We start from the raw sequence: 27,913 nt of genomic DNA on the forward strand, positions 1-27,913 counted from the left end.
AGAAAAGAGGTAAACTTACTGGATAGAATTAGGATATATTCTGAAAAAACAAAACAAAACAGTTCATGTGAAACGTTGGGATGAAACTAGGTATCAGAGACAACAAACAGTCTTTCACTGCTTCTCTCTGTGTTTGGACCTCATTCTTTCTTTCCATGTGGTATGCTACATAGCCTCAGAGCTTCACATATTAAAATTTTAGCCACCAAGGAGGACATGCCTTGAATGTCTGTCTGGATCCCCAAACCAAACACCATGACTGGGCCCAGCTGTGGTCAGTGGACCATCACCCAAACTAGGGAGACAGAATCACAAAAACAAAGTGACACTATTGGCGTTTTGGACCAGATCATTCTTTGTGGTGAGGGCTGTCCTGTGTACTTCAGGATGTTTAGCAGCATTTCTGACCTCTACACACTAGACAACAGCAGCACCTTCCTGGTTGTGGCAATCAAAAATGTTCCCAAACACTGCCATATGTCATTGGTGGAGAGGTGGCAAAATTGCCCCCAGTTAAGAACCACTGGCCTGTAGCAATCATATTCCATGAAATCACCAGAGAACATGGCGAAGAGTAGATGTAGAGGAGTAGGAATCAGATTATAGATACAGAGCAAGGTTTGTCGCAGTGGGAATAGAACATGGTATGGTGAGGAATTTATGCTTATAAATACATCAGAATGTTCAGAAAGTAATTTGTTCTCAGTCCTAGATTGAACCACTTTGCATATGCAAAATCAGTTTTCTCAGTTTAAAAGTGGAAGCAATACCAACTCCACAGAGTGGCTTTGAGTATTAAATAATTATGTGAAAGCACTTCAGAAGCTATGAAATGACACACAAATATAAGATAATAATAATAAATAAAATCACTGTAGAGGACCAGCCCTTTTCTCTACCTCAGGCTTTTTCTCAGGAGGCTGACTTCATGGAAATTTTATATATCTATATCTATATCTATCTATCTCAGAGCTCTTGAAAAATAAAACAAAGCAAATGAAAACAAACAAACAAAAAACCAGAAACTATCAAATACAAGAGGATAGTTCATTGCTTTTTTATATAATTCTCATGTTGTCCCATTTAAGAACAGGCTTTTGATATAATACAGTTAATAAACATCAAGTTTATACCATTTGATGTATTTTGCTTATGTTACTCATTTTTACTCAGTTCATTTATTAGTACTACAAGTGGTAAGTAGTTAATTTATATTACTAATTTATGAACTTTTACTATAGATATTGAATAACTATAAGTAAATGACTATTTAAAAATTTTTATTTTATTTTATAACATAAATTTGGAAGCAGCCATATTGCTCAATCACAAATAATTAAACTTTTGACATTTATTAGCCCTTGGTGTCAACAAATTGTATAGCCTAGTAAAGAATTACAGCAAGGCTTTAATGAAATATTGAACATGAAGTAGAAATAATAAATTTGTCTCCTAACAGCATGTACAAATACCACTTAAGCCATTCCAAAACACATATACTACAAAGATAAATAATGGTATTAGAAGCCTTGATAACACATGGAAAATATCACCACCATCATCACCACCAATAACAACTGTGATAGGAATGATAAAAACAACAAAATCAAAAGTTATCAAATGGTTGTCCTGAACTTGGAATGGTCCTAAGCACCTTACATGTATAATCTTATTTAATACTCAAGAGTTTTTTTAACCCATTTAAAAATACTTAAAACATAGAGATAGAAACATGTTTAGAAAGTGGAAATTTCATTCTTTATCAGAATAACAGTGAAATCTTAAGATTAATTAGACTGGTCAAATCTTTTTTTAGTATTTCTGTCATCGCATCTTTATTTGTTCTTAGTGTCCAAGAACTTGCCTTACAGTACTTACTATAAAATACATGCTTTTTGTTTGTTTCTTTGTTTTTCAAATTTAAATTTGTTGAATAAATATGGGGAAGAGAAGGAAATAAAAGGTGTTGCAGTTGTGGTTTGTGCATATTCTTTTTTGTTAAAGCTCAGTGGGGTTTTTTTTCAGTGTTTATTATTTTTTTTTTTTTGCCTTTTTTGTATTACATTTTTGTCCTATGATAGTGGTAAATCTCACCCCTTCACCTCCTCTTCCACCTTTTCCTCTTCCTCTTCCTCTTCCTCTTTTTTCCTGTCCTCCTTCTCCTCCTCCCCCTCCCCCTCCTCCTTCCCCTCCTCCTTCCCCTCCTCCTCCCCCTCCTACTCCTCCTCCTCCTTCTCCTCCTCCCCCTCCTCCTCCTCCCCCTCCTCCTCCTCCTCCTCCTCCTCCTCCTTCTCCTTCTCCTCCTCCTCCCCCTCCTCCTTCTCCTTCTCCTCCTCCTCCCCTTCCTCTTCCTCCTCCTCCTCCTCCTCCTCCTCCTTCTCCTTCTCCTCCCCCTCCTCCTTCTCCTTCTCCTCCTCCTCCCCTTCCTCCTCCTCCTCCTCCTCCTTCTCCTTCTCCTCCTCCTCCCCCTCCTCCTCCTCCCCCTCCTCCTCCTCCTCCCCCCCTCCCCCCTCCTCCTCCTCCTCCTCCTCCTCCCCCTCCTCCTCCTCCTCCTCCTCCTCCTCTTCCTCTTTCTCTACGTTTTCCTCCTCCTTTGCTGGCCCAGTTACCTCAGGGATAAAAACTATCTCTTCTTCCAATAATATATTTGGAAAATAAGACTGGATTATCAAAACAATTGCGGCACTTAGTGAAAAACACAGCATTCTGAGAAATAAAATAAGCATGCACAGTGGATCACACACAATTGGCCGGGGTACTTCCCATCTTGGATACCAAAATCGGTAATCTGTAAATAAAGAAGTAATTGAAAGCTGGATTTCACATAAAGTAGTAAAATCGTTCAAGAAATAAAGGACAAAAATACATACATATGGCTTGGTCACGACCTGCGTTACCTAGAAAGAAAAAGAAAGTTCATAAAGTTACATAGAATTTCTTCTTTTTCTAGAATATATGTTTCTCAACAATAATAATATCATTCTCCTAGTTTTCAGGCATCATGCTCTCATCTTTGATGTCTCCCCTTCAACCAGTAGCCAATTGTAAAGTACAACATATTTTCTTTTAGTAAAAGTCCTCCTGGTCTACCAGAGAGAGCACAGAAGTACAGGAGGAAGAGGTGTGGATTCTAGTACTAATTCTGTCTCTAAATCCTGACAACTTATATAAGCCACTCCACTCCTGCCTTTCAAAGATTGTTCCATCTTTGACATTCTAGAATTCTACATCTCTCTTTTTAAAAAATTGAAGTATAGTTAATTTGCAATGTCCTGTTAGAACATCTCTTATTTTTATCTCTCTTCTCCCCACTTCCCCCCAAGATCATTCAAAATTAATTTTCTGAATCTACTCACTTTATTCATTTAATTCTTATTTTCAGAAGCTTTCAGTTGCTCTTCATTTCCTAGATGGCAAGGTTGACTACAGAGCCTGCTATTCCTCGTTTTTGCTATCTAGCCCAATGCTATCATAATACTTTTCAGGAAATAAATTTCCCTTCCTCTGCTCACCTGGGCAGAGAAGGTCAAACAATCATTCCCAGATTCCACTAGAAAGGAGAGTGGGAGAATAAATGCAGTCTCACCCATAGAGAGCCCAATGTCAACCAGGGCTTTGTCTTGCAATGATGGTACACTTAGAGGAAAATTTAGAAATCACTCCTCAGGCACCTTGGAGATGAACTGAACTTCTGGTGGATCTTTGACATTATTTTAAGTGTTACACTATGTCAGGCTTCTCCTTCCCACCCCATGTGGATTCTATCCTCACGTTGCTTGGACTCTGACACCAAATAGTGAGCCACTCCCGCATGGACATCCCTTTACCCTGATCTTATACCCCAAGCCTGACCTCATGCGGGTACACTCACCTCATTCCATGAGAGCTCTAACTTCCCATACAAGGCCATACCATGTGGACACTGTTCTCACCCTACTTAGGCTCTTTCCCCATGCCTATCACATCATGTATGAATCCCTTGTCTTCTTGCTTAGGTTCTAACATGTCACATCTGGATGCCCTCTGTGTGGATGCCTACCTCTTTCTGACCTACCCAATGGCTTTAGGTCTGGATATTTTCAGGAAGAGAAAGAAAAGGCGAAGAGGAAGAGCAAGGTTTTGCATCTTGATTCAAATGAAGCAAGGGAAGAAATGTTACGGTGGAGTCACTCCAGCAGTGGCATTATAATGAAATTGTTCACTAGTTTCTTTAACATAAAAGCCTAATATGCCCCTTACTCACTGTCTGACTTTATCCCCTACCACATTCCTCTAAGCATCATATATTCCAGCTATAGTTATACTTTTGGATTATACGCTCTCATGTTTAGAAAAACTAAAAGAAAAATTTAATAAAACATATTTTCTACTTTTATCTTTTGAATGTTTAGGGGAAAAATGAAAATAAAAGGCTATTAAATATTTGCTACTTTACTTCTTTCCTCTTTCTGAATGTTTTGGAATATCCTATCCTTTCGAGCAGCCACTCTCAAACAGGCCGCTATTTCAGGAATTAACTGAGAAGCTTTTTCAGGGCATAACTGTTAGTTCTCTTTCCTTCTTTCAGATTCTAGTATGTACTAAGGGGCAGGAATAATAGTAAGAGAGGGCAGAAGAGGTTGTGTAGTTTAAAAAAATCTAAAGATGATACTGTTTGATACCACCTTTGATAATATAACAATACCATCCTGAACAAAGGAACAATATTAACATGACAATGAAAGACTAGTGTTCACCACTTCTTTTTCTTGTCATCCAATGCATTATGGATTTTTTTTCATGTTTCAGTTATTTTCTTTATCTTACTGCATAGAAAATCTGTGCATCTGTCATAGATGCTACATCGAGAACACATTAATCCTCGTTGATAAGGACTTCTTGACAGAGATCCTCTACAAAAAAGCAGAAAACATTTTGTTAGAAAAAGTCTCAAATTTTATGTTATTTAAATAATATGGTTAACCAATTTTTAATTAATTTATAAGGGCGATTTAATTTAAAAAATGGACTTAAGGGAGTACTTAAAAGTACTTAAATTGCAGATGTAATCTTCCCCCTCTTTTTTCCCCCCAGAAATACTCTCTTCTGAAACTAATTCCCATTAATTTTAAAGTATTGTAATTTAAATATGAGGGAGTTTTAAAGCTTCTTTCATTTTATTTTGTATAAAAAATTTCCTTTAAAAATGGATGTTATAGAATGTTTTATAACTAATTGCTTCCTGATTGGCACATACATATAAAAAGCTATATATAAATGATATATTAGTTTTCTGAAACATTTGCAAAATCCTGAAATGCCTATTGGCACAAATACCCAGCTGCATGGATTATTTTGAGGTCTACATGAAAAACACGTAAGTATATAAACAAGCAAATAAATGTAAATGGGATTTTACAAAGTTGTTTTAATCTATTGTACAGAGCACAGGGGAGAAGTTAAAAATTATTACATCAATTGCCCAGAGGTAAGTTAGGAAAAGAGGCCCAAAAATAGATATGAATTGGGAAGCGTATTTTAAAATATCTGAATAAGAAAGATAGAGAAGATAGATAGGGAAAATATATTTTTGAGTGAGAAGAGGGTCATTAATTGTGGTTATTTAAACATGATTGCTTATTTACTCAGTGTATAGTTGCAAGCTATAAAAACAAACATTAGGCATTTAGGTCCCTGGTTAGGCCACTCTGGGCCATCTAGAAGAATGGCCAAACCTTAGAAATACATATTCAAAAATGTGAATATCAAATTTCTGAGTCGTATCTTATGAGAAGTTTTTGATGATACCCAATAAGGTATCTGATACCCTCAAATGGCAAGTTTTCAAGTACATCAAGGATATACAGATACCTATTGTTATTTGCAGATCATATATCGTTCTCTAATTTCACTGTTCCACAATCAAACCATTTCAAGAAGGAAATGAATTTTGTTTGGATCCCAGCCAGAATACTAGCCGTCAAGAAATCCAAGAATTGAACCAGTCACCTTTACCTAATACCGTAGTCTACTTTTACTGCCTTAATTCTTTATCACTGAAACAGATGCCTCCAACTCAAAAGCAGAGCTTATACTGTTCTAAAATCCCTGGGGTGGGGGACCTCTGTTCTTGTACCTATGCAGAAAGCTACTCACTATACAGACTGCCTTTAAAACCTGGAGCAAGCAACCTAAATGCCCATCAACAGATGATTGTATAAAGAAGATGTGGCACATATATACAATGGAATATTACTCAGCCATAGAAAGGAACAAAATTGAGTTATCTGTAGTGAGGTGGATGGACCTAGAATCTGTCATACAGAATGAAGTAAGTCAGAAAGAGAAAAACAAATACCATATGTTAACGCATATATATGGAATTTTAAAATGCAGTACTGATGAACCTAGTGGCAGGGCAGGAATAAAGGCACAGACGTAGAGAACAGACCTGAGGGCACAGGGGTGAAGGGGAAGCTGGGATGAAGTGAGAGAGTAGCATTGACGTATATACACTACCAAATGTAAAATGGATGGCTACTGGGAAGCTGCTGCATAGCATGGGGAGATCGGCTTGGTACTTTGTGACAACCTAGAGGGATGGGATAGGGAGGGTGGGAGCGAGGCTCAAGAGGGAGGGGATATGAGGATATATGTATACATATAGCTGATTCACTTTGCTGTACAGCAGAAACTAACACAACATTGTAAAGCATTTATACTCCAATAAAGATGTGAAAAAAAAAACCTCAAAAACCTGGAGCATAGGCTAATCATCCCATGACCATAATGTCTGATAACCATGGCCTGGAATAACTCTGGAAAGGCAAATAAATATATAAATAAATACATGAATTAATTAATCAAAATAAATAAATTCACATTGTGCTAGAATACAACGGGCCCTCCTTTTCAAAGATATGAACATTATAAAACTGTTTATATTAGGTAGCCAGAAATGGCAAGCTAATACTCTCCCATGTTAATCTTCCTGTTGTTCTGAGTTTCTAAAAAGTTTAACCTAAAGCAACTTGAGTCTGAATCTACAGTATAAGTCCACAACTGCAATTGGAAATTATTGGGCTGGATTAGGAGAAAACAACAGATAAGTATCTACAACTAGCAAAGTCCTTTGAAATTTCATAGCTGCCCTGGTGGTGCCTGAAGAAATAGATGAGATTCTCTGTCTTTAGGCATTTGCCTTTTCCGAGAAGCAGCCCAAGGGTTCGCTGAGACCAAGTCCTGACTCTGAACATAGTCCTCGGGAACTTTTCTTAGACTTGCATCTGGCCATATCTTCGTTATATTGCCACCTATAGGATATGTGTCCAGGCCCTAGATAAGGACATGTCACCTGGGTAGCCCAATGGGTAAACTACTCCCATGCCCAACCCAAAGTCCATTAGAAAACCATTATTCAAATTTTATAATAGATCTACATTGTTCCAGAATGAGAACACAATTCTGGTGGTGATGGAAACTTTTATTGCCTGCCACTTTGTTCATGAAGGAGATAATCCAGCTCCATGGATTGACAATCTAGGAATTAAAATTTGTAGATAGATTCTTCTCTTCAAAGTTCTCCATGTGCAGACTCATATAATCTGTATATTGTCCATGGAACAATGGCCAGGGTACATCAAATAGATATTGATTTTTCCATATTATACAACCAGAATAACTAGGCCACCTACAGTAACTCTTTTCACTTTTACTACATCCATATGGCACTGAGAAATATCACAGTGCTGGCTTCTGGTTCATATCCAAACATCTATAGATTTCCCAAGTAGACTTAAAGAATCTATCCCAATAAGCTAGAGAAAAATACATGCAATAAGCAGCAAAGATTATCTTTTAGAGATTCTATCTGGCTCTTCTTCTGATTCATCTAATATATTTGTCTTTGCCCAAAACTCCATGACTACTTCTTGGACCTATTCAAGGTCAAGGAAGGTATGGATCCTGTTGTTTTCTGCCTCAAATTATCCCTGTATATGCAAAGCTACCTCACTTTATATCACTTTCTGTGAAAATCAGTTGGTCACATCTCCTCCCTTCACTTCCACATCTTGCACCTAAAGGACCAGGGAACACAGTTAAACACCTATAAAGCTCCTTGAGGCTGATATTACATAGTTGTACCATCCTCTAATCCTCCCCAAGATACCATCTACCTTCTGATTATGCCTCCTTATTCACTTTGGTATCTGGCTCACCATTTTGCTTTTTAGTCAAAATTGTGCGATTGTCTACAAATTTGGGACCTAGAGGATTACAATATGCTAATGGATAATTCATCCAATAACTTGGTCTCTATGTTATTGGATGTCTTCACCATCATAAAACTTCCTAATGCTACATAACTGTCACTTTTGTAGCCACATTCTGCATCTTATTATCTCCTAAATCTGCTCTACTTCTGAACTCACAAATCACACATTCCACTCATTGACTGCAACCTCCTGTCCTTCCAGGTTCCTAACTCATTCACTCCCATCACACTTGTCCATTAATTTCACTGTTTCCACAGTGTACTTTCTCTCCTATTTTTCTCCCTATCCATCGTGTTGTCTTTTCTCAATCTAGCTTAGGTCCATCGCTTTGCATGTTCTCTACCTAAAACCTTGAAACTCGCTTGCACTATTTTCCTTTACATCCACCTGACAAAACCGCTGTGTAGGAAAAAGTGAAGGAATCTTACTGTCTGCATGTCCCATGCCTGCTTCAGGGCTGCTGGGTGCTGCTGGAGGAAAATCATTAAACTAGGTAGAGAATATCTCTATCATTCTCTCTATTCAGCTTCCGCTCTCATGTTCCATAATAACTATTTCATATCTTCTCAGTCCTCAAACTTCCAGCTTCACTGTCTCTCCCTTTATTCTCAGGACATGATCTATTCTACTTCACAGAGAATCATAACAGCTATTAGACTGGAACTCGAGAAATTTTCTGTCACTAAATATGACAAATATACCTACGCTTTCCTTTCTAATACAACTGAAGAACTGCTCCTCATTCTTTCTAAGGCTAATCTCTCTCTTTTTTTTTTTAAGTTCAAAAGTCATATAATTAATTGTTTGCACTTTTTTGTTGTTGTTGTTGGTCCTACATTTTCTTTTAGCATCTTTATTGGAGTATAATGGCTTTACAATGTTGTATTAGTTTCTGCTGTATAACAAAGTGAATCAGCTCTACGTATACATATATCCCCATATCTCCTCCCTCTTATGTCTCCCTCCCACCCTCCCTATCCCATCACTCTAGGTGGTCACAAAGCACCGAGCTGATCTCCCTGTGCTATGCGGCTGCTTCCCACTAGCTATCTATTTTACATTTGGTAGTGTATATATGTCCATGCCACTCTCACTTCGTCCCAGCTTACCCTTCCCCCTCCCCGCGTCCTCAAGTCCATTCTCTCCATCTGAGTCTTTATTCCTGTCCTGCCCCTAGGTTCTTGAGAACCATTTTTTCTTTTTTTTTTGGATTCCATATATATGTGTTAGCATATGGTATTTGTTTTTCTGACTTACTTCACTCTGTATGACAGACTCTAGGTCCATCCACCTCACTACAAATAACTCAATTTCATTTCTTTTTATGGCTGAGTAATATTCCATTGTATATATGTGCCACATCTTCTTTATCTATTCATATGTCAATGGGCACTTAGGTTGCTTCCATGTCCTGGCTATTGTAAATAGAGCTGCAATGAATACTGTGGTACATGAGTCTTTTTGAGTTATGGTTTTCTCATGGTATATGCCCAGTAGTGGGATTGCTGGGTCGTATGGTAGTTCTATTTTTAGTTTTTTAAGGAACCTCCATACTGGTCTCCATAGTGGCTGTATCAATTTACATTCCCACCAACAGTGCAAGAGGGTTCCCTTTTCTCCACACCCTCTCCAGCATTTATTGTTTGTAGATTTTTTGATGATGGCCATTCTGACTGGTGTGAGGTGATACCTCATTGTAGTTTTGATTTACATTTCTCTAATGATTAGTGATGTTGAGCATCCTTTCATGTATTTGTTGGCAATCTGTATATCTTCTTTGGAGAAATGTCTATTTAGGTCTTCTGCCCATTTTTGGATTGGGTTGTTTGTTTTTTTGATATTGAGCTGCATGAACCATTTGTATATTTTGGAGATTAATCCTTTGTCAGTTGCTTTGTTTGCAAATATTTTCTCCCATTCTGAGGGTTGTCTTTTCATCTTGTTTATGGTTTCCTTTTCTGTTCAAAAGATTTTAAATTTGATTAGGTTCCATTTGTTTATTTTTGCTTTTGTTTCCATTTCTTTAGGAGGTGGGTCAAAAAGGATCTTGCTGTGATTTATGTCATAGAGTGTTCTGCCTATGTTTTCCTCCAAGAGTTTTATAGTGTCTGGCCTTACATTTAGATCTTTAATCCATTTTGAGTTTATTTTTGTGTATGGTGTTAGGGAATGTTCTAGTTTCATTCATTTACATGTAGCTGTCCAGTTTTCCCAGCACCACTTATAGAAGAGGCTGTCTTTTCTCCATTGTATATTTTTGCCTCCTTTATCAAAGGTGACCATATGTGCATGGGTTTATCTCTGGGCTCTCTATCCTGTTCCATTGGGGGGACCTTCAAGATGGCGGAGGAGTAAGCCATAGAGCTCCCCTTCCTCCCCACAAATACATCAGAAATACATCTACACGTGGAACAACTCCTACAGAACACCTGCTGAACGCTGGAAGAAGACCTCATACCTCCCAAAAGGCAAGAAACTCCCCCACGTACCTGGGTAGGGCAAAAGAAAAAAAGAAAAAACAGACAAAATAGGGATGGGCCCTGCACCACTGGGAGGGAGCTGAGAAGGAGGAAAGGTTTCCACACACTAGGAAGACCCTTCACTGGAGGAGATGGTGGCGGGGTGCGGGGGGGTGGTAGGCAGCGGCGGAGCTTCGGAGCCACGGAGAAGAGCGCAGCAACAGAGGTGCAGAGGGCAAAGCGGTGAGATTCCCGCACAGAGGATCGGTGCCGACCAGCACTCACCAGCCTGAGCGGCTTGTCTGTTCACCCGCCGGGGCGGGCAGGCTGGGAGCTGAGGCTCGGACTTCGGAGGTCGGATCCCAGGGAGAGGACTGGGGTTGGCTGCGTGTACACAGCCTGAAGGGGGCTAGTGCGCCACAGCTAGCTGGGAGGGAGTCCGGGGAAAAGTCCGCACCTGCCGAAGAGGCAAGAGACCATTGTTTCCTGGTGCGCGAGGAGAGGGGATTAAGAGCACCGCCTAAACAAGCTCCAGAGACGGGCGCGAGGCGCGGTTATCAGCGCGGACCCCAGAGACGGGCATGAGACGCTATGGCTGCTGCTGCCGCCACCAAGAAGCCTGTGTGCAAGCACAGGTCACTCTCCACACCTCCCCTCCCGGGAGCCTGTGCAGCCCGCCACTGCCAGGGCCCCTTGATTCAGTGACCACTTCCCCGGAAGAACGCACGGCGCGCCTCAGGGTGGTGCAAAGTCACGCCGGCCTCTGCCGCCGCAGGCCCGCCCCGCACTCCGTGCCCCTCCCTCCCCCGGGCCGGAGTGAGCCAGAGCCCCCGAATCAGCTGCTCCTTTAACCCCCTCCTGTCTGAGCGAAGAACAGACGCCCTCAGGCGACCTAGACGCAGAGGCGGGGCCAAATCCAAAGCTGAGCCCCAGAAGCTGTGCGAACAAAGAGAAAGGGAAATCTCTCCCAGTAGCCTCAGGAGCAGCGGATTAAAGCTCCACAATCAACTTGATGTGCCCTGCATCTGTGGAATACATGAATAGAAAACGAATTATCCCAAATTGAGGAGGTGGACTTTGGGAGCAATGATATATATATATATATTTTTTTTCCTTTTTCTCTTTTTGTGAGTGTGTATGTGTATGCTTCTTTGTGTGATTTTGTCTGTATAGCTTTGCTTTTACCATTTGTCCTACGGTTCTGTCTGCTTTTTTTTTTAAGTATAGTTTTTTTTAGCCCTAATCTCTTTTAAACCCTTCCTTTTTCTCTTTTAAAGCCTTCTGTTTTCTCAGGGACTTGTATCTTTACATATACCCTGCCTTTATACTTTATAAAGAATTACTTTTATTTTGTATTAGATTCTTCATGTCAATATTTAAATATGCTCACATCTTCCCCATTTTAAAAACAAAACAAAATAAAAACAACAACAAAACAGTTCTCAATTCATTCCAACCTGGCATCAGTTTCCTCTACTCCATAGAAGCAGTTTTCCTATGTTTATTAATGAACTTCTTTTTAGATCTGATATTTTTAAGTCCTGACTTTGCTTGACATCTTGGAATTTGAAAGTTTGGACGAGTTTTTCCTTTTAAAAATATTCTTTCCCCACACCTTCCCTGATACCATACTCTTCTGCTTTTTCTTCTACCTGTCTGGCCACTCTTCTTAGGTCTCCCACTTATCTTCCACTAACTGCCCTTAAATGTTGGCATGACATTCCACAGGTCCTATTCTCTTCTCATTCCATACTCTCTTGCTAAGCAATCTCATCTATTCCCATGATTTAAATTGCCCTATGTTTCCTGGCACTCCAAATATTTCTTCTATGCCATTCCTCACTCATGAGCTTCTGACCTAAATAACAACCTGCTTACTAAACATCTCAAAGTGAGTATTTCGCAGCCAACTCCAATTCATTATGTACAAAGTGGAACTCATTATCTTCCCTCCCAAAATGTTCAGTGTTCCCCTTTGCAGTTAATGCCAGTACCATTCATGCCTGATCATAAATTTGAAAATCTTCCTTGACTACTTCCTCTCTCTGATTACTTAATACAATGACCTGCAAATCTTGTTATTTATACCTTCTGGAAATGTCTTAAATATGTCTCCAATCTCAATCCAGACATCCCTTGTTGATGTAAAAGATAAACAAAAGTAATACATATATATTATTTATAAGTATATGACAGAAAGGAGGAAGCAGAAAAGGGCACCTTTAAAGGGGAAAAAATGTCTCCATCCTCCACTTTCCATCTGTCTCTCCAGAGATAACATCTGTTAACAACTTCTTATGATTCCTTCCAGAAGAAAGTTTTTCATAAAAATTCTCAGTACTTACATGCTTGTGATAGAGACTGCTAGCTGTCAATCTAAATATCTCTTGAAATACTGAAATAACAGTATTTTAGCTTGGCACATTAATGGCTAGTCTCAGTACATTTCCCAACCTCTCCTGCAACTTAGATGTGGCCATGAGATTAATTTTATATCCAACGGAATGGCAGGAGCAGTGATGTGCACCACTCCCCACCTGGTACTCATGCTGCCAGCATGTTTCTTTTCCCTTACTATGAGCTTGAGCTAGCTTATGTCTGTGGCCTGGATTTGATCATGTGGACAAAGACACTGCCCCAGAAGATGGTGAAGAAACAAAATAGGAGAAACCTGGGTCTTTGAATGACTAGTGGAGCACAGTACCCACCAAACTGAAATTTCCCACTTTTACCTTGAATCACTACATTTTTTGGTAATAGTAACTAATAACAAAAAGACCTGTTCTTACTTATTATTGTTTTTTATCTTACTTTTTCACCTAACGAGTAAGACCTTTCCATACTGGTACATAGAAAAGTACACCAGTTTTTTCAATGGTTACACAATAATGTGCAGTAGATTAATTGCTTAGTCCCCTATTACTAGAGTCGTTGGTTTTTTAAATTTCAGTTTCATGCTATTAAAACATGCTCCAATGTGTATCCTTGTATGTATATCTTGGCCAACTTTCATGAAGATATTACTAAGATAAAATCCTGATAAGGAGATTACAAGATCAAATGGTAAGTATAATTTTAAATTTTGTTACACTGCCGAACCCAGAAAGACTGTATCAATTTATTGCCCTATTGCAAACGCAGAGTATCAATTAAGCTTTTCTATATTCTCAAATGGATGAGTGGAAAGTGAACATTTATTTTTGTTTTTACTTGAATTGCTTCAATTATGAGTGAGACTGAATACATTTTCATATGATTCATGACCATTTTCTTTTCTTTTTAGTAAATGACTTCTTCATATCTTCTGCACGTTATTCTCTTGGGTTGTTTCTCTTTTTCTTTTTGATTTGTATGAATTCTTTGTAAATTAAGGGGACTGTCTCTGCCATATATTCCACACATACATTTTCCAGTATATCAATTTTTCTTTGCCTATTATCTATAGTATTTCTTTAGTCATTAATTAGTTTGAAATTTTTATAAAATTAGATACATATTTTTTGGATTTTAATGTTCTGCTCGGTCAGGGTTTTCGTCAATACCTCTCCATTTTGGCTAGGCCCAAACTGCAGCTTTGTCTTCTCACCACTGTGCAGCTTCTGAAATCTCTGTGCAGGTCTTCAGCCTGCAAGTAACTGTTCCTATCTAATCCTTCCAGAATCTCGCTTTGAGGAGTGCAGCTTAGGAGCTGCCCAAGGACTTGCAGAGAAATTGTACACAGATGTTTGGGGGTCCTTCTCTGCAGCCCCCTCCTCTTTGGGATCCTGTCCTAAATCCTAGACTACTTAACATCAATCAACACTGATATCTCCTTTGCCCAGAAAATACACAATCTTTGCTTGCTTTGGCTATGGTTTGTACAATAGGATGCTCACAGAGAGAAAACCAAGGCACATATAGGGTTCCCACTGTACTCTTTTCTATTTGCAAGGATCATAGCACTGTACTGGTTGTTTTCTAATGCCTAAAAACAGTTATTTTATATGTTCTGCCCAGTCTTTATAGTTACTTTAAGCAGGAGGCTAATTCTTATACCAGCTTACATAATGTCCAGAATCAAAGTGGATCAAATTAATTTAAAAGTTAAAAAAAAATAAAGAATCATTAGAAGAAAATGTGAGATAATAATATTTGGGGAAGGCTTGACTAAGTATGATACAAACCTCAAAACCCATGAAAAAAGTACTGATACATTTTTTCTACAATGAAACAAAATAATTCTATTGGCAAAAATAAATTGCAATATAAATAAAGTCAAAAGTTAAACATAAAACTAGAAAATATTTGTAAATTATATTACATAAAAGAGCTAATTTTCTTGTACATAAGACACTCCTCCAAGTTAACAAACAAAAAAAGTCCAACAACTTAAGAGAAAAACAGTAAATGTATAGGAACCCTCAGGTCCCAGTAAATGAAATCCACATATTCTAAAATATAAAAAAATATACTTAAACTCATGAAAAATAGAAGATGAAAATTAAACATATACATAACTCATAGTAGTAAATAGAAAAATATTTGAAAATATATTATCTTAGCAAGGGAGTTTAAATATAGCCCCTCTTATATGCCGACATAAAAAAAAGTTGTAATAGAAAAAATGGCGTGACTATGATGAATAGATATTTAGTAATATATATGCAAATTAAAAGTACACATTCTCTTTGGCCTAGGGTTTCCATGACTATACGTTTATATTATAGCTACTAACTCATGTCAGAATTACATGTCTAACTGAATAATTACTGCTTGAAATAAAATTAATAAAATAGCCTAAACGTCCATCAGAAGGAGAGGATTATTCAAATTAATTTTTGTACATCCACTAAAAAAAAACAACTGTGAAATTCTTAAAAAGAATCTGGAAACTCTTCACGTACTCAAATGGAAAGACTTCCAGTCCATATCAAGTAAAAAAATTAAAGAACATCACAAGAAATGTAGTGCGCTCCTGTTTGAATTATGGAAATGCACACATTTGTGCACCCAGACACACATACACAAAGATAGATATACTTTTCTGTATGCACAGAATATATCTTTTAGGATAAAATTTTGGAGAGAGTAACTGAAAGGCAAGGATGGGAACATTATTTTCTCCTTGGATAGATTTTTCCATCATGAATATGTATCAAGTACTAAACATGATTTATTAAATGACCTAAAATTACAATACATAGAAAGCAATGAGAAAGAGACTATGTCATACGAGATCCTAAGGTCTAGTAAAAATTGTAATCAAAGGAAAATATATAACTGTAAATATCTTCACTATTAAGTAGGATTAAAGATAAATGAATGTAGTATATTTTGATAAAAACAGCAACATATAACAGCCCCTCTCCCTAAAAAGTATTTGGAAGATTAAATATCTCAAAACAAAGGAATGAGAAAGGATAAATAACCCCTTAAATCTTTTCTTTTGAGAGATCAATAAAATAGATTAAACCCTCATGAGCAAGAAAGAAAAATATTTACTATTAAGAATTTCTCTAATTTTCTCTTCTTATACTTCTCTCCTCCTGTTTTTTTTCCAGATAGAACTTTCTTTTTCAATTCTTCCCCCATCTCTTATATGTTCTAATATATTCTATCACTCTCTATTTATGATGGCTTTCTTTAGCTTATAAAAATACATTAGAAACCAAAGTCATAAAACAAAAACTTTCACTCAACTCTACACACCTACACACCTTCCTTTTCTTCGTTGCCAAATATCTATATAGAATATTCTAAATTGGCATTACTATTTTTCAAACTGCAAGTTATGAGCTATTACTAGGTCATGAAATCAAATTTAGTGCTTCACAGTTCACATCCAATATTTTAAAATATGAGACAGACTAGAAAGCTGTACTTAACTGTGAATAATATACTATTTCATATATTGATAACATGTTCTTATTTTATCATTCATAGTAAGGATACACATTGTTCTGTAAATCTTTTCTTTCAGTAATGTACTGTGCCTCATAATTCTAAGATGTACATCTTTTCTTATTTTAGCACCTCTGAAATTGAGATGCATCTTAACATTGACGGCATCTTAAAATCACAGTTGACCAGGCAGTGAACATGATATGGTTGTCACTGCACATTGTGAACTTGTCATAGCTTTTCATACTGTCATACTTGAAATGGGTTATATGCATTGTTTGCATTTTACGTATTTAAATTGCTATTCAAAATGTCTAAAATGATCACAATACTATATCATTGAATCATAAATTATTATGCATGCAGAAAAGCATGGAAAGAGAGCCACCTCATATATAATAGAGACTGATGAGAAAATAAGTCTAAATGTTATTTTAAAAAATCTACCAGCACAGTTCTAGTTTCTCTCTTACCTTACTAGTCTCTTTCTATACTCCTTTGCTAGCTCCTTTGCCTGAAGTTGAAATATTGTAGTGATGTAGGGTTTAGTCCTTAGTCTCTTCTGTCCCGTTTTCCATACCTATTTTCTCACAAGGTGATTTCTTTCAGGACTGTGACTCATTTCTGCCTCAGGGCCTTTGTATCTGCAGTTCCCACTACTTAAAAACCCATCCTAGACCTTCATCTGACTAGCTCCCTCATTTGATTCATTCACATTTCTCACATTTATTACTCCACCAAATGTATGTGAACCAAAACACTTGATCTTCTCTCAAGCTCTGCTCCTCCACAAGTCTTCCCTATCTGTCTAATGGCACCAATGTTCATCCAGTTGCTGAGACTAAAGGCATAGGTGTCATTCTTGATTATTCTATTCCATTCACCCCTAAAGTTAAATCTGTCAGCAGGTGTTGTTAAGCTCCATCTTCAAATTATATCCCGAATCTGACCTTTCCTCACTATTTCCATGTTCTGTAGGCAGAATCCATGTCATGGTACAGTATGGGTTTTGGCAGTGTAGAGGAGCTTTCCTCCATGCAGTGATTCTGGGGCACTGGCTCATTTCATCTTGTGGCTCTGCCACTCTCTAGGACATCTTAATCCTCCACCAGATCCTCTGTATCCAACCAGTAGATGAGGGAAGACCAAGAGTGTGAAGGATCATGTAGGAAGTTTTCAAAGGCCAGGCCTGGAAGTGGCCTAACTTCCACTGGCCAAAGCTTAGCCACATGGCCCAACCGAACTTCTAGGGAGGCTGGGAAACATATTCTAGCTGTCTGTTCATGACGTAAAGAAAATGTCACCACCTGCCAGATTGCATTTCCTTATTTATTTATTTTGTGGCTTGCGGGCTCTAGAGCGCAGGCTCAGTAGTTGTGGTGCACGGGCTTAGTTGCTCCGCGGTCCTTAATTTTTAAATAAAGAAAATGTTCTTTACTAAATACCTTTGGACACTATAATTTACTTCTTTTAAAGGTCCAGCTTTAGATTCAAGTCATTTTCTTCAATCTCAGAACTCTTACCTCCCCCACTGGCCTCGTTTCCCTTCTAATACACCTCTATGCATCAAACTTAACTACTTCTGAATCTGTATCCTGGCTAACTGCTTCTATGATTTCATACCTGCTTTTACAACAGATCTTTTCTATTTAAAATACAGATGTTGTACGTATTTGGTTAACGTTGTGTTTTTTTTTTTTAATTTCTTTCCCAACAGTCTATAAGTGTTTTCAGGATGAATACCATGTAAAAAATGTGGAATTCTATTGCTTAGTTATTGTTTAAATGTACCTACTATAAACATATTTAAATAAGTAAAAGATCCTGCAGAAACCTGCAGATGCAACGTGTCTAAAAATAAACAAATCCTTTTTTCTTTCACCCTACATCTTTTCCTAACTCAGTTAATAAAATTATTTATCATTTAAGCTTAAATTCTAATGCTCATCTTTGATTGTACCCCCTTCAATACCGAAATTCAAGGCTAATCTAATTAATACTGTTTTATTTTACTTTGTCTTATTTTTCTTAGAAATGTATGTTTTTTATTTTATTTTATTTTATTATTATTATTATTTTTGACTGTACCACGTAGCTTGTGGGATCTTAGTTCCTTGACCAGATTGAACCCATGCCCTCGGCAGTGAAGGCACGGAGTCCAACCACCAGACTGCAAGGGAATTCCCAGGAATGTATAAGTTTTTATCTTTGAAACTGAAAAATAACCACTAGAAAATGACATATGTAAATATTGTTGCAGTTCACTTTTCCTGATACATTATAAGCTATCTTAACCTTTATATAGGTATCTATACAGATTCTTTTCTTTTGCTTATTCTTTTCTTTTCTTTGATTATTATTTCTGTTCCATTTATTCTCTGTTCTTTAGGAGCAATAATTTATAGATTTATCACCCTACAGGGTTCCTTTCTTTTTCCATATATATTTTTACTTCTATTGTACATCTTCGTGTTCTGAAATTTTTCGAGATTGTGGTTGACTCATATTTTCCCTATTGCCAAATCTGTTTTATTCTTCCATTCTGTACTAGCTTGCTGTGGCTACTTTAACAATGCCACAAACTTGGTGGTTTATAAAAACAGAAATTTATTTTCTCAGTTCTGGAGGCCTGAACTCCAAAATCAAGGTGTTGGCAGGGCTATGCTCCCTCCAAAGGCTCAGAGAGGGAATTCCTTGACTCTTCCAGCTTCTGGTGGCTCCAGAAGTTCCTTGGTTTGTGAATATATCACTCCAACCTCTCCCTCCACAGTCACATTGCCTCCTTCTCTTCTGTGTGTCTAGTGCTGAAATCTCCTCCCTCTCTCTTATGAGGACACAAGTAATTACATTTAGGTCCCACCTGAATAATCTAAAATAAGCGCTTCCTCTGAAGATCCTTATCTTAAACGTGTCTTTTGCCATATAAGGCAATATTTACTCTTGACATGTAACTTAATATTCACAGGTTCTGTGAATTAGGAACTAGATACATCCTTTGGTGGGGGCCACCATTCAGTCCATTACACATTCTACTTTTCAATTTGGTTTTCTTTTTTTTTTTTTTTGCTGTGTTGGGTCTTTGTTGCTGCGCGTGGGCTTTCTCTAGTTGCTGTGGCGAGCGGGGGCTACTCTTTGCTGCGGTGCATGAGCTTCTCATTGCAGTGGCTTCTCATTGCAGAGCATGGGCTCTAGGCACACAGGCTTCAGTAGTTGCAGCACATGGGCCCTGGAGCACGCAGGCTTCAGTAGTTGTGGCGCACGGTCTTAGTTGCTCTGTGGCTTGTGGGATCTTCCCAGACCAGGGCTCCAACCCATGTTCCCTGCATTGGCAGGTGGATTCTTAATCACTGCACCACCAGGGAAGTCCCCAATCTGGCTTTCTTATTTTCATTTCTATGAAGTAGTTTATAAGACTGTGATGAATTAATTTTTCTACAATGATTCTTAAGAAAGATACCTATGACTGCCTATTTTGAGTACATAGCAAATAACTTGGACTGAGTTGACTCAGTCAACTCATAATTGAGTTGACTCACATAATATATGTGCCAACCTAGATCCTTCACAAATGGACTTTCCAAAGTTTGTATCAAGGAAATAATGGTTGATAGAAATTTCAAGACAAAGAAGCCTATGGGACAGGTGAGTGGAAAGAAGAGTAATCCTAATGACTAGTAGGTTCATCTTATCACTATAGTCACGGGATACCCCTGCAGTCACTACTGCTATTAAGGTCACCAAATACCTTCATCTTATCAAACGGAAATGTCATCTTTCCTTCCTCATTTTTTTTTTTTCATTCTTTCAGGAGCATCTCATACAGTTAACCACTTTGGGCATCATGACTCACGTTCTTCACTTGATTTCCAAGTACCCTTACCAGCATTGTTTGGGTTTCCTTCTTATTTTGTTAGCCTCTTCACTCTCCTTTGTTATCTCTTTTGCCTGAAGTTGAAATACTGTAGTGATCTAGGACTTAATCCTTGAATTAAGTCTCCATACTCACTCTTTCATAAGGGGGTCTTGTTCAGGACTGTGACTCATTTCTACGTCAGGGCTTTTATAGTAGCAGTTTCCTTTACTTCAAAACCTATCCCAGACCCTCATACAGCTAGTTCCTTCTCATGATTCATTTACATTTTCCACATTTACATTTCTACCTAATGTGTCCAAACATAAAACACATCTTCTGATGTTCTTCCTTGTCTTAGTTAATGGTATCATCATTTATCCAGTTGTTCAGACTAAAAGCATGGGTATCGCCATAGTTTATTCTATACCTCTTATCCCTAAAGTTAAATCCATCAACTGGTATTTTTAGCTCTACCTTCATAATATATCCAGAAACTGACCTTTTTTCACAATTTCCATGGTATAGTAAGCAGAATTCTAAAATGGAGCACAAGCTCCCCTACCCCTGCTATACATGCCTTGCATAATTCTGAGGAAAGTGAATGTAATGGAATTTACTTCCATGATTAAATTATGTTATTTGGCACAGCTGACCATCAAATAGGGAAATTATCCAGGAAAATATCCTGACCCAATCACTTGGGCACTTTAAAAGCAGAGAGTTTTCTCTGGCTGGTCACAGAAGAGAAGTCAGAGATTTGGATCGTGGGAAGGACCTGATGTGCCTTTGTGGACGTAAAGATGGTGGGAGCCACGCATCAAGGAATGTGGGCAACCTCTAGAAGACGAGAGCAACCACTGGCTTAGAACCAGCAAGAAAATGGGGACCCAAGTCCTATAACCACAAGGCATTGAATTCTGCTAACAACCTGAAGGAGCTTAAAAGCAGATTCTTCCCCAGAGCCTCCAGATAAGAACTCAGTCAACACCTTGATTTTGGCCTTTGAGACCCTCAGCAGAGAATCCAGCCTGGACTTATAACTTACAGAACTGTTTAATAATAAATGGCTGCTGTTTTAAGTCACTAAGTTTGTGGTTTATTATGCAGCAATAGAAAACCAATCCACATGCTAAAATCCTAATCCAAGATACCAGTCTATAGCCTGCACTACAGAAACAATCTCCTAATTGTGCTTGTTTCTCTTTGTACCCTTGTTTTCCTATACTCCATTATTGACACAACAGCAAGAGCAATCTTTTATTGCTAAGTTTTCTTTTCAAAACATAGATGAGGGACTTCCCTGGTGGCGCAGTAGTTAATAATCCTCCTGCCAGTGCAGGGGACATGGGTTCGATCCCTTGTCCGGGAAGATCCCACATGCCGTGGAGCAACTAAGCCCGTGCGCCACAACTACTGAGCCTGTGCTCTGGAGCCCGTGAGCCACAACTACTGAGCCCGAGCGCCACAACTACTGAAGCCCACGTGCCTAGAGCTCATGCTCCACAACAAGAGAAGCCACTGCAATGAGAAGCTTGTGCACCACAACGAAGAGTAGCCCCTGCTCGCCGCAACTAGAGAAAGCCCACGTGCAGCAACACAGACTCAATGCAGCCAAAAATAAATAAATAAATAAAATTTTTTTAAAAAACAAAGAACAGGGAGAAAAAAAAACATAGATGAGATCATGCCACTTACTTGCTTATTACTTTCCAATGACTTTGCTATTATGTAGAATAAACCCCCAAATCCTTAACCTGGCCTATGGTATTCTATTTGATTTAGTTGTCACCTAACTCTCTACCTCGTCTCCTACCTCTAACCACAGTTATTCATTTTTCAAACATGCTAAACTTATTCCAAGCTCAGAGATTTTACATGTGCTCTCACTTCTACCTGAAATATTCTTTAACCGTCTCCTCATCTTTTGGCTTTCGGTTTAAATGCCACCTCCTTTTGCAGCTATCCTATTCATATTCTATGCTAGTTACTCCCTATTTGCTTACTGTGCTTTGTTTCTATGGCATATTTTATTATTTAATTAAATATCATTTATTTCTATGTTCACTTATTTATTGTTTGTCTCTCTTCCAAGACTACAAACTAAGTATGGTCAGTCTTTATTGGTTTGTCAGTAGACAGATCAGAGCCTTGCATGTAATTGCTGAGCATGTAAAATGAAGACTAGTACCCCAGAGGAACCTCTTCCTTCCCCACCACCCATGCCCAGTGGTCTGTTTGAATTTTCAATACCAATCAGTAGTTAACTTTCAAAAGTTTCTCCATGTAATAGATATCACCCCAGTACTTCCAGTCTGTAGGACTGAAAGAGGCTAAAAAAGTTTTGCAATTACTCTACATTCCAAACTTGTTTTGCATGCCTATGTTCAAAGTCAGCAAAGCTTCCATTTAAGAAGGGGTTTCTGAATCTAATTCAACTTACATCATAGTTCTGTTGTTTTCCCTATCTAGGGGAATACAATCATTAATTAGTAATCAATGTTATTTTTCTTTCTCTTTTTGGTTTAGCCCCAGAAGCATTTTATTTTTAAGAAATTCCTTCTCAATCCTAGCATGTAGTCAATTTTTCTTGGCATGTTGATTAGGATATTTTTTCACTTCAGTTAGACGTTTTAACAGTATTACTTATAGTATCATATCGACCTGTAAGAAAACTTGAGATTTTCCAACAAAGCTCTCCAGAGATGGAGACTATTTTGGAAGGTAGTTTTTTCCCATCATTGGAAAGTTTTTAGGTACAGGTAAGTAACCACATGATAAGTAAGTGTTAAGAATTCAAGTTTCATATGCATAGCATAACTAGAAGACTTGTGAAGTACTTTTGCACCTCTGAGTTATTATGATTCCTTATATGTATGAGACTAGCCCCAATTAATAATACACTCTCCAGAGGATAGTCAACTAAAAGTGTCCTTCATGTTATAAAACTGATGTACTCTTGAAACAAGTCTTACAACATACATTTCAACACACTTAACCTTATTTTCTTTTGACTTTTTAAAAATAAATATGGAGATAAACAATTTTGGAAAATAATTTAAATCCTATGTTAATAAGGCTAGGTACTATGAAATAATACTAAAGTTAAAATTCTCTCAGGAAGTAATATTTGGCTAGTCTATACATAAAATCAGTATGCCTAAATTGACTTATTTTATTATTAAATTTAAAATATTTCAATATAAAGTCTTTAATTGCTATCTCATACTTAATTCTTTTATAGCTTGCAAAGACATTTAGAAGAATATGTTGAAAGTTAGGAAAACTTAACCTTGAAAAATCCCCAATTTATTTTTATATTATTTAAAAAATTTAAAGGAACTTACCCTGGTGCATAGTTGCATATGAAAAGTGCTGCATGTTTAATATGTCCAATTCTTGAACATGGAGTAACAGCACAACCAACTTTGTAAGACTTGTCCCAAACAAGCTAAAATAAAATTTTCAAAGAAAACATAAAATTTAATTCTAAACATTTACTCTGCCATAGTATAAACAATAGTATATTCAATACACATAGGACCTTTAACAAAGCAATTCAAGGAATATGAACAATTCTTCATTTGGATGCAGGTAGAGAATTATCATGGATTTAGGGAAGCATTTCCAAAACTGTATTTAGAGAAACACTTTAATAGGTTCTACCAATACTGTATTCTTAGGATAAAGAGTCTGAGAAAAACTGATCCAGAATAATGTATTAGAGCAAAAGGAAGACACCTGCTGAATCAATTTTCGACCTCTTGTTGACTCTGAGAGTTCTAGGTTATTGGCAAAGAGGAAGAGGGAAATGTGAAGACACAAAGTTTTGGAAGAATGGAAGTTGTGAATAAAAAGGAAAAAAAGAGGGGACAGTAAGATTATAGAAGGGAAGGAAAAGAAATACAAGAGTAGAAAGTAATTGAATGTTATCAGCATTTTTCTTTTCTTTTATTGAGGAAATTCCATTACAAAATAAAATGAAGTCTGGACCTTTCATTTAAAAAATGAGTAAAAGAGCTGGTTCCTATAAAATAATTTCTTGCAAAATAGGTCTTGGAGTGAAAATATGAGAATAATTAAAGATATTCCAGAAATTCCTGAATGGCTTTAATATTCCTAATACTTACAAGTGAATGACAACAAAAAATTGTTTTGTTAACCTCTGTGGGAGAGGGAGAAACAATTTGTTTTCCTTTTCTCTATAGCTGAAGTCTTAGTGATTCCAAAAGAAATAGAGTGATGCATTAAAAGAATAGAGAATAGAATGTCTGTAACAGTTGAAGTTAAACAGGTCAAATGCAGGAAATGAAAATGTCTAGGAAACTAGACTTAAGGAGGATAAAATACAGAGGAGTAGGTCAGGGAGTAGACTTTTACTCAGAGTATTGAAGTCATATTAAGGAGTCTAGCTTTGACATGAGTAAGACAGTAGAGAACCACTCTAACTTTCTAGGAGAAAAAATTGATTAAACATTTTTTGAAACATAAATCATTTGATGGAACAGGAAGACATGAGTTCAACATGAAAAAATTCCAAGATTTTAAGTTCTACATTAGAGTCTATTGACTGAAAAATAATCTTTTAAATGAGCTTGGAAGTTAATTCAATAGTTTCTTGATACCTGATACAAATATTTATTGAAAACCTAAATAATGTCATGTTGCTGTGCTGAGAATACATGGATAAGAAGACAAGGTCCCTGCCCTTAGTGTAGTATTAGATATATAAACAGATGATTATAAAACAATGTAATATGTGAAAAAATAAATGTTTGTACAGGAAATAAAAAGTGGTTCAGTGTTCTTGGAGTACAAAGTGTAAGAGTGAATTGTTAGACATGAGGTAGGAAAATAATTATATGTATTTGCATTTAAAACATTTTAATCAGTTATATAGTAGTATGTGTGCTGATCTGTGCAAAAAAATCATCTTTTACTTATGTTTATAGTCAATAAACTAAAACTAATTTTTATTTGCTAGTTTCTTTCTTTTCCAGTGTACATTATTTTAGAAAGGTACCTTTCATCTTTGGCTATGGAGATTAGACTTATTATATTTAAAGAAATGTTTTAATTGCATGGTTCAAATAATAGAAGAAATTATGAACATTCAGAAGATCTAGGACTGATTAGAATTTTGATTCTATTAGAGGTAATAATTTTGCCATTTGAGTTTATTTATAAAATTGAAACACAATAACAACGCAGTAGTAAAGCAATTAAGGAGTCTATTGAATTAATAATATAAAATTAGATACCTGTAGATAATTAGAACAGTTATCAGAGCAACTGTTCTTTTCAAAATTGTACTTTTTCCTCTGTGCAAACCAACTTCTGATAGCGATACTTGCAGTAAATTCATTTTCAGGGCCGACCCACATATTTTCACCAATACCATTAAATCTAGGATGGGCCATTTTTCGTTTTTCTAAATGAATATTACGTTCAAACACACATTTTTTCCCCCATGCTCTAGCAGTCCGTGACAAAGCTACATCCCAAGTCTGAAAAAAAAATGCAAAAAGTAAAGAAGAAAAAATAACAACGAGTTATTTTTTTTGTGCTCTAAATTATTTTCCTTGAGTTTTCATAATTATATGTAAGGAAAACAATTGTTATTTTGTGCTTATGAGTTTGGTTTATGGAATTTACGTAGGAGAAAAAGTGTTTTGAGACAATTATAAATGAAACAACTATTTCCTGAGATGAAGGCTTATGCATATATTTTTAAGTAAAAAATCAGATTGTTAGATGATGCAAATGGTTATAATACTCTTACATGTAGTCTATTCAGAAAATGTGTATTTTTAATCTCATGCCTTTTATATGTAATAATACAATAATTTAAAATATTTAAGAACTATTTATTGAGCACTGATTATATGCAAATTATTGTACTGTGAGGAATAAAATATGAAGTCAACATAAATTTTGTCCTCTAGTTGCTTACTGTTGTTAGGAGAAAAACCTGGGATAATATATACATACATACATATACATATATATACAAATACATATATATATATATTTATATATATATATTTTAACACATAGTGGTAGTTGGTAAATGTTATAAAAGAGGCACATGTAAAGTTTTATGGATGTTCCCAGAAATGTAAGAAAATATCACAAGATGCTGCTCCCCTCCATTTATGGAAATATCCAGAAATGTGTACTTCTGACATATTTAGAGCATCATAAATTCATTGTTTAGTTAAGGACAAGAACAAAAATAACACAAATAGAAAAATCAACAAAATATTTGTAAAACCAACATGCTAAATATATATACGTTACAGTAAATCTGAAAATAAACATTTCTGAAAAACAATACTAAGATTTCCTTAGAGTTTTCTTGGTTAATTTCATAGATTATACAGAAGTACAATACAGAAAATATATTATAGAAAACTTCAGCATATCCCCTCCCTCCCCACACTATTTCCCTCCCCAGAGGTAATCATTTTTAAAAAAATTGATTATGTATAAATTTCTCTAGCTCCATATACACACATTCATATATAAGATATGTTAGGGTGTTTTAGATGAGTATTTTGTGATTTTTGTCTTTGCACGGTTTTAATCATACCATACACAATATTATTGGCCCGTAACTTGCAGTTTTCACTTAGAGAGATTGTTCCATATTAGCACAACTAGATCTACCTAATTTTTTGCAAACTTTTTATGGTATTCCATAGTATGGCTAGCAGCATGTAATAAAGGTTACCGTTCCACTATTAATGGCCCTTCAGATTCTTTGCCATTTGCAAACTATGCTCCATGGACCATCTTTCTACTGCCTAATTTTGCATATTGTTTACACACCACATGCTTACAATGCACCATGTCACTATTCTAAGTGGGTTTTTTTCCTTCCATTTTTATTGAGATATAATTGACACACAGCACTGTGTAAGTTTCAGGTGTACAGCATAATACATCATGAAATGATTAACACAATTAGTTTAGTGAACATCCATTATCTCATATAGATATAAAAACAAAATTTTTCCCTTGTGATGAGAACTCAAGATTTACTCTCTTAACAATTTCAGATATAACATACAGCAGTAGTGTAATATTAATCATTTGGACATCATCCCTAGTACTTATCTTATAACTGGAAGTTTGTACCTTTTAACCACCTTCATCCAATCCCCCCCTGCCCCCACCCTCATAACCACAAATCTGATCTCTTTTTCTATGAGTATTTTTGTTTTCGTTGTTTTCTGAAGTCTAATTGACCTACAACACTACTATGTTAGTTCCTGATGAACAACATAGTGATTCAATATTTCCATACATTACAAAATAATCAGCACAACAAGTTTAGTTACCATTTGTCTCCATACAAAGATATTACATTATTGTTGACTGTACTTCCCAAATTTCATTCCCCTGGCTCACTTATTTTGTAACTGGAAGTTTGTACCTCTTAATTTCCCTCACCTATTTCACTTATC

The 27,913-nt window shown here is 36.7% G+C and overlaps 1 protein-coding gene across 1 annotated transcript in view; it reads right to left on the reverse strand.

Moving 5' to 3' along the window:
- Positions 1-2,216: 2,216 nt before the first annotated feature.
- Positions 2,217-27,913, reverse strand: part of GLIPR1L2 (GLIPR1 like 2) — a 31,317-nt gene continuing 5,620 nt past the window's right edge. Inside the window, exons 2-7 of the mRNA XM_060165663.1 lie at positions 25,706-25,951; positions 23,792-23,895; positions 4,807-4,892; positions 2,871-2,897; positions 2,610-2,788; positions 2,217-2,372 (exon numbers count right to left, since the gene is read on the reverse strand). Of these exons, the coding sequence (XP_060021646.1) occupies positions 2,217-2,372; positions 2,610-2,788; positions 2,871-2,897; positions 4,807-4,892; positions 23,792-23,895; positions 25,706-25,951 (798 nt within the window). The remainder of the gene's footprint in view (positions 2,373-2,609; positions 2,789-2,870; positions 2,898-4,806; positions 4,893-23,791; positions 23,896-25,705; positions 25,952-27,913) is intronic.

This window comes from Lagenorhynchus albirostris, chromosome 11 (genome assembly GCF_949774975.1).
Source record: "Lagenorhynchus albirostris chromosome 11, mLagAlb1.1, whole genome shotgun sequence".
NCBI lineage: Eukaryota > Metazoa > Chordata > Mammalia > Artiodactyla > Delphinidae > Lagenorhynchus > Lagenorhynchus albirostris.